Genomic DNA, 11,322 nt, shown 5'->3' with positions numbered 1-11,322 from the left:
GAACTTAACTAATTCCGACAGTATCTAACTTCAATCTAACCATTTCCCTCTTTGTTTCTCCTGATGGCGTCATCATCCTGAGTAGTCTGCGCCCGGAGATCCGAGTGGGAGACTATTTTATCTCCGGAACATTTCACCCAAGAGAACGCCATCATCATTTAACCAAACAGTAGGGCTGCATGGCCTCGGGAAGAAGCCACCCCACCGTCAGCGAGGTCCGTGGTTCATGTAGGAAGGGGAGATTGATAAAAATATTTAGTAAAATACTGACAAACAATAATCAGTTTATCAGACACACATTCAATAATCAATTTATTTGTACCAACTCTCAGAAATAATAGCCATATAAATGGTAAACCACCTTTAAAATGAAATACAGAAAGGCTGTTGTATTTATGACGGAAGTAGGTTATGCCAAAAGTCCATGTACGGGCCATACACGTTAGTTCCGCTACTGAGAGGAGCTGCTATCACCAGATAGTTTTTGGACGATTCGTCATACTCTTTCCACTTCTCCGTCAGAAGGGAGTCCAGTTCTGGAGTTGGATTGCTGGAACAAGAAAAATTATATCAGTAAGCAAAGTATTTATTAATTTGCAAAGCTGCCAAGGATGAGTCACTCACAGGCTGCAGCCAATTCTGAATTTTCTTTGTTAGAAATGTCTTATGACTAGGGCCTCCCGTCGGGTAGACCGTTGGCTGGGTGCAACTCTTATGTGACGCCACTTCGGCAACTTGCTTGTCGATGGGAAAAAATGACGATGATTAAGACAACGACACCCAGCCCTTGAGAGGAGAAAATCTCCGACCCAGCCAGGAAACTAATTGGGACCTTAGGATTGACATTCTGTCGCGCTGACCACTCAGCTACCGGGGACGGACATTTCTTTTGTTGAAGAAGACATAATCTTGTATTAGGAAACTTAGCGTTCGATATGTTGGCTGTAGATGATGGAAACCATTTACTTACACTGAATCAACAAACTTGGTTTCGTATTTATGCTCTTTTATTTCTTAAAGCAATGGGAGGCATTCCGCATTCCATTGCGGCGCAGATCATACTTCGTGACACTTTTATGTAGTTACTGATCAAGGTTTATCTCCATTTATTGTGCTGGCCGTTGTGCCCGAGGGGTTCTAGGCGCTTCAGTCTGAAACCGCGCGACCGCTACGGTCGCAGGTTCGAATCCTGCCTCGGGCATGGATGTGTATGATGTCCTTAGGCTTGTTAGGTTTACGTAGTTCTAGGGGACTGATGACATCAGGTGTTAAGTCCCATAGTGCTCAGAGCCATTTGAACTGTCCATTTATTGTCAAAGACAGTTAGCGCGATTACTGAGAAAGATAGGGGAAGAAAGGTCAGAATACGCATTAAGGTATGTTCCTGAAACGTTTTACTGCTGGTCACCTGCTGTTGTTCAGTGAATCCAACTGTATTTTTAAGTAGTAACTGAGGTTCACACTTCGTAGGCTTTGCCGGCATAATAGGTCTTGAAAGAGTCCTCAGATTTGCTGCCGGATCCTAAGATCAACATGATACAATATTTCGGCGACAGAACTGTCCGGCATCTTCAGGAGAACGCAGCTGCTGCTGAGTTCCGCTGAAAACTGATGCCAAGCCTTCTCTCTTAGCATATTTCATCCCCCTCACCCCATATGGGCGGGAAGTGGTCTGTCAGAGGTATAATATTGCGTTCTTCAGCCAAGTGAATTAAAAAAAAAAAGTATGATTAAAATTAGAAACAAATTTTGGGGTGCTTTTCTATTTTAAATGGATGGAAAGTTAAAAAAACAAAAATATATACGTTTTAAAAACATGTCACAGGATGGTGAAATTCTTCTGATGAGGAAACGCTGAACCATTTGGACATTCACTTAAAAACTGAGGCACTTGCATAGGGTGAGAAGTATTGTCAGAGGGGAGAGTACGTTCCATGGAGTTGAGGGGTTTGAGTAGAAAGATAGGGGTCTGTTAGGTAGGAGAGCAATGGACATGAGAGGTAAGAGTTCAGGTAGATAGTGGGAAATAGTCTGTGGGAAAGACAGAGAGCTAGAACTTGTGTTTTGTGTGGGTAGGACAGTGGTTAAGAAAGGAAAGGGACGGGGATGAACGAAGAGGAAAAAGGAGAGAAGAATCCTGATGTGGAGTGGGATAAGTGCAGAAGAGATAAAGTTGGGTGGAGGGATAAATATCAGGGCGGATCTCATTGCCTGTGAGAGACACTTGGTTGCATTTGCGTTGGGATTGATACGGAGCGTGTGTAGGTGCAGGGATGGAGGGATGTGTTAGTGAAGGGGCGGTAGCATATTAGGATTGATTATTTTCAGAGAGAGACAATGGCGTTGTGGGACTCCAGTTCGCGGTAGTACAGAGGATGCGGGGTGTTCGATGTGGGTGACAAGGGATAGAAATTTGATGAGATGGCAGAGAATCTATATGGGGGGAGGTAAATGGATGCGAAAGGCGAGACGGAGTGCATGGCATCCGAGAATTTAGAGAGAGTTAAAGAAATTTGGTGGGGTGGAGACACATGCAACATTTCCATGGCAGAAGTCGGTCAGGATCCGCGTTTAGTAGGTGTGGAGAATAGTGGAGGGGTGTAATCCCCAAGTTCATCCTCTTAGTACTTTTAGAAGTTTTGGTCTAGTATGGGCTTCCTATTGGATGGTTAGTAGGTGAGATTTCCACGTTAGTGGGCGGTCGAGGGTTAGTGCAAGATGTTTTAGTGTCATAGTTAACTGGATAGGACGGTTGTAAATAGTATGGCAGAAGTCATGGAAGCGAAAGGTATGGGTGGTTCGTCCCTTAATTTTAGACTGTCTCTGGGGATATCAACGCTGCAGATCGTAGTCCTGTATAGGGCTGCGTACCGTAGACGGCGCAAGCACCGTCCATCACATTTGATGCCTTCCAAGGCTGGGCTGGTGGCACCACCCTTAGTATAACACAGCGGCAACGATATATCACAGTCAAAGACTATTTTCAAACATTCCGGCTGGCTGCAAGGAAGAAAGTTCTGTCTTGACACGAGATAGTACATGTCTCCACGTCCTACTACTGTTAGAGTCGCTGTATGAAGCTCAACTGTTATCGACACTGCGTTACAGAGTCCTTTTTTCAGTTCACCCAGTGATGAACCTCTAATTCCTACAACTACCACTACAAACTATGTGGATGTCATTGATAAAAAATCGTGTTTCGTCTTTTTCCAGCAATGTACAAAGTCTTCACATGTCTGCCAAAAATACAGGGTTATTGATAAGTACGTGCAGGAACTCACACGATGAGGTACAAAAATTACAAGACGTACTGCAAATTGACAGCTGTCAGTCGGTTCAATTTTTTCCTTTTTTATATCTTATTTTATCCCCATCGCCCCACATAGAGAGCGGGGGGGGGGGGGGATAGGTGTGCGGTGGTAGGCTCTGCTCTGCACTTAAAAGCATTTTTAAAATGCAACGTAGATGTGAAAAACACACTCCTGGAAATGGAAAAAAGAACACATTGACACCGGTGTGTCAGACCCACCATACTAGCTCCGGACACTGCGAGAGGGCTGTACAAGCAATGATCACACGCACGGCACAGCGGACACACCAGGAACCGCGGTGTTGGCCGTCGAATGGCGCTAGCTGCGCAGCATTTGTGCACCGCCGCCGTCAGTGTCAGCCAGTTTGCCGTGACATACGGAGCTCCATCGCAGTCTTTAACACTGGTAGCATGCCGCGACAGCGTGGACGTGAACCGTATGTGCAGTTGACGGACTTTGAGCGAGGGCGTATAGTGGGCATGCGGGAGGCCGGGTGGACGTACCGCCGAATTGCTCAACACGTGGGGCGTGAGGTCTCCACAGTACATCGATGTTGTCGCCAGTGGTCGGCGGAAGGTGCACGTGCCCGTCGACCTGGGACCGGACCGCAGCGACGCACGGATGCACGCCAAGACCGTAGGATCCTACGCAGTGCCGTAGGGGACCGCACCGCCACTTCCCAGCAAATTAGGGACACTGTTGCTCCTGGGGTATCGGCGAGGACCATTCGCAACCGTCTCCATGAAGCTGGGCTACGGTCCCGCACACCGTTAGGCCGTCTTCCGCTCACGCCCCAGCATCGTGCAGCCCGCCTCCAGTGGTGTCGCGACAGGCGTGAATGGAGGGACGAATGGAGACGTGTCGTCTTCAGCGATGAGAGTCGCTTCTGCCTTGGTGCCAATGATGGTCGTATGCGTGCTTGGCGCCGTGCAGGTGAGCGCCACAATCAGGACTGCATACGACCGAGGCACACAGGGCAACACCCGGCATCATGGTGTGGGGAGCGATCTCCTACACTGGCCGTACACCACTGGTGATCGACGAGGGGACACTGAATAGTGCACGGTACATCCAAACCGTCATCGAACCCATCGTTCTACCATTCCTAGACCGGCAAGGGAACTTGCTGTTCCAACAGGACAATGCACGTCCGCATGTATCCCGTGCCACCCAACGTGCTCTAGAAGGTGTAAGTCAACTACCCTGGCCAGCAAGATCTCCGGATCTGTCCCCCATTGAGCATGTTTGGGACTGGATGAAGCGTCGTCTCACGCGGTCTGCACGTCCAGCACGAACGCTGGTCCAACTGAGGCGCCAGGTGGAAATGGCATGGCAAGCCGTTCCACAGGACTACATCCAGCATCTCTACGATCGTCTCCATGGGAGAATAGCAGCCTGCATTGCTGCGAAAGGTGGATATACACTGTACTAGTGCCGACATTGTGCACGCTCTGTTGCCTGTGTCTATGTGCCTGTGGTTCTGTCAGTGTGATCATGTGATGTATCTGACCCCAGGAATGTGTCAATAAAGTTTCCCCTTCCTGGGACAATGAATTCACGGTGTTCTTATTTCAATTTCCAGGAGTGTAAAAACATTCCTAATGACAGACAACTAAAAATCGAAAATATATACATCACTGTAAGATGAAATTCTACTAAACAAGCATTGAAGCATTGCACTTTCATTCATAATCTGAAGAACCTTCAGTGGGGGAGATGTATTTCAGGAGGGGATTATATGTTAGATAGGGTTGAGGGACGTGTGTAGAAAAGGTACGGTTCTGTTATGTAGGAAAACAATGGAGATGAAGGTAGATGTTGGGCAGGGGGAATAGTGGGAAGACAGAGCGTGAGGAGGAGTTTGGCATGTTGAAGGGTAGTGGTAGCAAGATAAGCGGGTTGGGGACGGACGCAGAGGGAAAGGAAGAGAGGAGGCGTGATATGGTGTGGGTTACGTGGGTAGGGTTAAAGTCTGTAGGATGGATATATATAGGAATTAATCTTATAGTATGGGAGAGGGAGTTGGTTGAAGTTTCGTTATGACAGAATATAGAGAGTGTGTAGATGTAGGGACAGTGGGACATAGACATATCTGTAGAGCCTCGACAGCATACAAAGGTTGGTGATCATAGTGTAGGCAATGGGGTTATTGGAATGTAGTTTGCTTGTGGTATAAGTAATGTGGAGGTGTTCAATGTCAGGAGGTGTGTGTAAGGTGTTGCGAGAATTTGATAAGATGGTAGATGATCCATGATCCATGTTGGGGGATGGTAAAAGGATGTGGAAAGGAAGACATAGTGCGTGGAGTTGAAGGATTTGGTGGGATCATCAGAACGCGGAATGGAGATCCATGCAACATTTGCATAGTGGAGGATGGGTCACATCAGGGTTTTGTAGATGTGGAGAGAAACATTGTAGTGTAATCCCCAAATTCAGCGAGTTATTTGTTTTATTCTATTGTGGGGCTTGCTGTTTTCAGGTAGGTTAGTCCAAGACATTTTAGTATGTTAGTTAACTGGATAGGATGGTCGTGAATGGTGAGTTAAAAGTCATTGAAGGTCTAGGTAGTTTGTTTCATAATTATTGCCTGGGTTTCTGAGGGGCTCCTTTTTGAGGAGGTAAACTGTGTAAGGTAGATGTGAACTGATCGTTGGGATTTCAGGTGAGTAGGTTAAACGGCGAGGGAAGAGTGAGTCATCAGCGTCTGAAGGAGGTGGGACTGGTGGAGGTGGTTTGGACGTATCTGCAGTGTAAAGCGGATAGAGTCGTGTTTAATTGGTATTTCATCACCTCCCCCGCATGTGTGTGGGAAAAGGAGGGGAGTGGTAGTGGTACAAGCAACCCAGTCCCCAACCAGTAGGACTTGTCTTTAACTGTGAAGAAAAAAGACAAATGTACCGCGTATTTAAAATTACTTTAAGACTTGATGTTAATGGGACAACATAAGTAATATAACGCTGTTTTCATAAACTGCTTAGAAACAGGTACAAAGATATAGGCAGACAGCTTGGTTAAAAATAATTGAAGAACAATAAATATTTGAATAACACTTTTAAAACCTGAAAAAGACAGAACATGCACTGATAATTATAAACAGAGCACTGTACCCTTTCACTGTAATTGCAAAAGTAGTTGCCCTGGGATAGTAAATTGTTGATGAATTGAAAGATTGGTATGGAGGGAGAGAGGTGAGAGTTGGTGATGAGGACTGAGGACTGGTAAGAAGTGATGATGAGACAGAAGTGGCTGTGGGTGACAAGGAAAGAGGCGTAGCTGGTAAACGGATCTATGAATTTGAGTGGAAAATTGGGTGAGGGGATGACAGGGAAGGGGAAAGGAGGCAATCTGGTGGTGGTGGTGGTGGTGGTGGTGGTGGTGGTGATGATGCCGTGTGGCTAGGGCCTCCCGTCAGGTAGACCGTGCGCCTGGTGCAAGTCTTTCGAGTTGACGCCACTTCGGCGACTTCCGTGTCGATGGGGATGAAATCATAAGGACAACACAACACCCAGTCCCTGAGCGGAGAAAATCTCCGACCCAGCCGGGAATCGAACCCGGGCCATTAGGTACGAAATTCCGTCCCACTGACCACTCAGCTACCAGCGGCGGACATGATAATGATGAGGAGGCCCTTCGGGTGAGGGAGCTGTTAAAAGCATGTGATAGATTCCGGGTTGGTGGGATGGGTGTATTTTGAGGCAGAGGTAGTGTTCCTGGAGAGGATGTGGACAGTGTTTTGGTGGAGGGTTGGGAGGATATGTAGTTAGAGGTGCAGCAGCACACTAGGACTGGAAAGGAGAGGGGACAGATAGAATTGTTGAGGTCGAGTTTACGGATGGTGTAGGTTATTTGGAGGTTTCGAGTGTGAGGGAGGTGAGGTGCGAATTTTAAAAGTTGGATCCGCGTGGGAGATGGTAAGCGGATGAGGAAATTGAGGCTGAAAGCATGAAGTTAGATGTTCTGGAGGGACTATTAGAACTTGGAAGGGGTAGATATTAATGCAAAATTTGCGTAGCAAAGAATGGAGTGGATCGGGGATTGGTACTTTTGTAAATGTGAAGGACAATGGTGGGTTGTAGCCCCTTGTTTGACCAGTCAGTAATTTTAGTCCATTGTGGGCATTCCGCTACATGGTTAGTGGGTGATATTTCCATGTTATTTGCCGGTGGAAGTTAAGTCCAAGGCATCTTAGAGTGTTAATTACCCTGAAAGGACGGTCGTAAATATTGTGGTAGAACTCACGGAGACGGAAGGTGTGGGTGTTGCATCTTATAATAATTACCTGGGTTTTGGAGGGGTTAACCTTAAGGAGCAGTTGGTTACACCAGGAAGTGGATAGAGCCTAAATCGAAATTTGTTCATGGGGCTGCTTATCTGATAATATAAACTAATTCGATACAAAGATACGGATCGGATTATTTGTCTGTATATTCTGATATGCCTGCCTCGCACTTTGTAACGATCCTACACCATATACGAGTATTACTAATCGAAACTGAAGGAGGTGCTCTGTCCACTGATATGTCATTTTCCCGTATGTCACGTAGTTTCCACACAGTCATCTTCCGGGACGCTAGAGATACTTTAACGTATCACAAAAGCTTCTTCCTTCGGTTCGTCAGAAGAACTATCTTCAGACGAAATACCGTTCACTTTGCTGTTTTCTGTGGCTCCCGAGACAGCACTTGTGAAGGAGTGGTTTCCCTACACCTGCTTCAAATAGAAAGGAGGCTCCTGGATTCGCAGTTCCTTCGTAACCCAAGCAGAAAAACGGTTACTGTTCATAATTAATACAGCATGTTACTGACGCAGTCATCATAGACTCTTCAAAGTATGTCAATTTTACTAATGTGTTTGCCTTTCTCGTACACTGCATAAATTACACTTTAATTCTTATCGAAGTAGTAGTGAGACATAATTCTTTCCAAGATCACATTGCATTTTCTACTAAAATTCTCTGGTATTCACACTGACGAGCCAAAACATTATGACCAATGTCCATTGCGACGTTGGATGTCGCCTTGTAGCGTTGAGGGCCCGTGACGCGGTAACAAATACACTCCTGGAAATTGAAATAAGATCACCGTGAATTCATTGTCCCAGGAAGGGCAAACTTTATTGACACATTCCTGGGGTCAGATACATCACATGATCACACTGACAGAACCACAGGCACATAGACACAGGCAACAGAGCATGCACAATGTCGGCACTAGTACAGTGTATATCCACCTTTCGCAGCAATGCAGGCTGCTATTCTCCCATGGAGATGATCGTAGAGATGCTGGATGTAGTCCTGTGGAACGGCTTGCCATGCCATTTCCACCTGGCGCCTCAGTTGGACCAGCGTTCGTGCTGGACGTGCAGACCGCGTGAGACGACGCTTCATCCAGTCCCAAACATGCTCAATGGGGGACAGATCCGGAGATGTTGCTGGCCAGGATAGTTGACTTACACCTTCTAGAGCACGTTGGGTGGCACGGGATACATGCAGACGTGCATTGTCCTGTTGGAACAGCAAGTTCCCTTGCCGGTCTAGGAATGGTAGAGCGATGGGTTCGATGACGGTTTGGATGTACCGTGCACTATTCAGTGTCCCCTCGACGATCACCAGTGGTGTACGGCCAGTGTAGGAGATCGCTCCCCACACCATGATGCCGGGTGTTGACCCTGTGTGCCTCGGTCGTATGCAGTCCTGATTGTGGCGCTCACCTGCACGGCGCCAAACACGCATACGACCATCATTGGCACCAAGGCAGAAGCGACTCTCATCGCTGAAGACGACACGTCTCCATTCGTCCCTCCATTCACGCCTGTCGCGACACCACTGGAGGCGGGCTGCACGATGTTGGGGCGTGAGCGGAAGACGGCCTAACGGTGTGCGGGACCGTAGCCCAGCTTCATGGAGACGGTTGCGAATGGTCCTCGCCGATACCCCAGGAGCAACAGTGTCCCTAATTTGCTGGGAAGTGGCGGTGCGGTCCCCTACGGCACTGCGTAGGATCCTACGGTCTTGGCGTGCATCCGTGCGTCGGTGCGGTCCGGTCCCAGGTCGACGGGCACGTGCACCTTCCGCCGACCACTGGCGACAACATCGATGTACTGTGGAGACCTCACGCCCCACGTGCTGAGCAATTCGGCGGTACGTCCACCCGGCATCCCGCATGCCCACTATACACCCTCGCTCAAAGTCCGTCAACTGCACATACGGTTCACGTCCACGCTGTCGCGGCATGCTACCAGTGTTAAAGACTGCGATGGAGCTCCGTATGCCACGGCAAACTGGCTGACACTGACGGCGGCGGTGCACAAATGCTGCGCAGCTAGCGCCATTCGACAGCCAACACCGCGGTTCCTGGTGTGTCCGCTGTGCCGTGCGTGTGATCATTGCTTGTACAGCCCTCTCGCAGTGTCCGGAGCAAGTATGGTGGGTCTGACACACCGGTGTCAATGTGTTCTTTTTTCCATTTCCAGGAGTGTATGTGTAAGCCGACAGATAAGGATGGGGAATCATTCTATCGAAGATATGGGTTGGAGTTGGGGATATCCATGGAGATACGTGACTCTGACAAAGGGCAGATTATTAATACGCAGAGCCTGTGAACTAGTATCTCGAAAACGGTGAAGGTGGTCGAATGTTCACGTGTTATGGAAGTGAGCATCTACGGAAAGAGACAGAGGGATAGTGAAACTACCACCAGGCGCTAAATGGATGGTTGTCCACGATTCTTCACAGAACATGTGGTTCGGACGCTTGTCTGCTCAGTAAAGTAGGACAGATGGTCATCTGTGGCATCTTTGCCGAACGGGACAAAATGCTGGTGCACGCGTAAGTGTTCCGGAGCACACCATTCATCGGACTTAAATAAACATGGAGCTCCGCAGAAGACTACCCCTACGTATTGGCATGCTGACACAACGACATCGTCAGTGGGCGCGGGACCATCGGGATTCGACCGTCGCTGAACGGAAACGTGTCGCCTCTTCGGGTGAATTACGTTTTTGTTACACTAGGTCGATGATCGTCTACATAAACTCCGTCATAGAGGTGAACGGCTGCTCCAAACGTGCACCGCGACACGGTCGCAGGCTGGTAGGCTATGGGAGACATTCTCCTAGGTTTGCATGGGATCTGCGGTAGTAATCGAAGACGCCCTGACAGCTGCTAACCACCTACATCCATTCACGCTTGATGTCTTCTCCGTCGGCAATGCCATCTTTCAGCACCTCAGTTGTCCGTGTGCCGGAGCCAGAACCGTGTTATTGTGGTTTGAGGAGCACTATAGTGAACTCATGTTGTAAACCCTGTGGCACCTGTTTTGCTCGCTATCTGGCGCGCCATCACCGCGTACACAGCCCCCCCCCCCCCCCCCCCGGTAGCTGAGTGGTCAGCGCGATGGAATATCATGCCTAACGTCCCGGGTTCGATTCCCGGATGGGTCGGAGATTTTCTCCGCTCAGGGACTGAGTGTTGTGTAGTCCTTGTCATTATTTTATCCTTATCGACACACAAGTCGCCGAAGTGGCGTCAACTCGAAATACTTGCACCAGGCGAACGGTCTACTCGACGGGAGGCCCTAACCACAAGGCATTTCCATTTTTACCCGTTATTTACGCGAATTGCATGACCCGTGCCTAGACATCTGATGCCACATACCCCCACAAACTTACCAGAAATGTGCCGGATCCCTAATACTCATTCAGTGATGTATTTCGTTCCAAAGCAGACAAACAAGTTATTAAGAAGATGGTAATAATGTTTTGGCTCATCAGTGTATTGTCTTAATGAAATTATCGAATACTTGATATCGATACGAAAGATATCGGAACAAAAGGAGCGAGACTTACGGAGATCAGTAGTATTAAAAATCCCCTAACCGATCATCACTGTCGGTCGCGCTGTGTCACTTGCAGGGTCTCATCAACGGAACCAACACTATACAGCGGATACCACTTCCTCTACTCAGTTCTCCAATGAGGAGCCACGTCGGTGGCGTAGCATACACGTCTGTAC

At 48.2% G+C, this 11,322-nt stretch overlaps 1 protein-coding gene across 1 annotated transcript in view; it reads right to left on the bottom strand.

The window, feature by feature from the left end:
* Positions 1-301: 301 nt before the first annotated feature.
* The window catches only part of LOC126147131 (esterase FE4-like), a 139,220-nt gene continuing 128,199 nt past the window's right edge, over positions 302-11,322 (bottom strand). Inside the window, exon 11 of the mRNA XM_049915670.1 lies at positions 302-550. Within this exon, the coding sequence (XP_049771627.1) occupies positions 394-550 (157 nt within the window). The 3' untranslated portion in view covers positions 302-393. The remainder of the gene's footprint in view (positions 551-11,322) is intronic.

The sequence above is a fragment of the Schistocerca cancellata genome, chromosome 2, assembly GCF_023864275.1.
Source record: "Schistocerca cancellata isolate TAMUIC-IGC-003103 chromosome 2, iqSchCanc2.1, whole genome shotgun sequence".
Taxonomy (NCBI): domain Eukaryota; kingdom Metazoa; phylum Arthropoda; class Insecta; order Orthoptera; family Acrididae; genus Schistocerca; species Schistocerca cancellata.
Note: the sequence above shows the minus strand (reverse complement) of the source record. Positions and strands in the feature narration are given on the sequence as shown.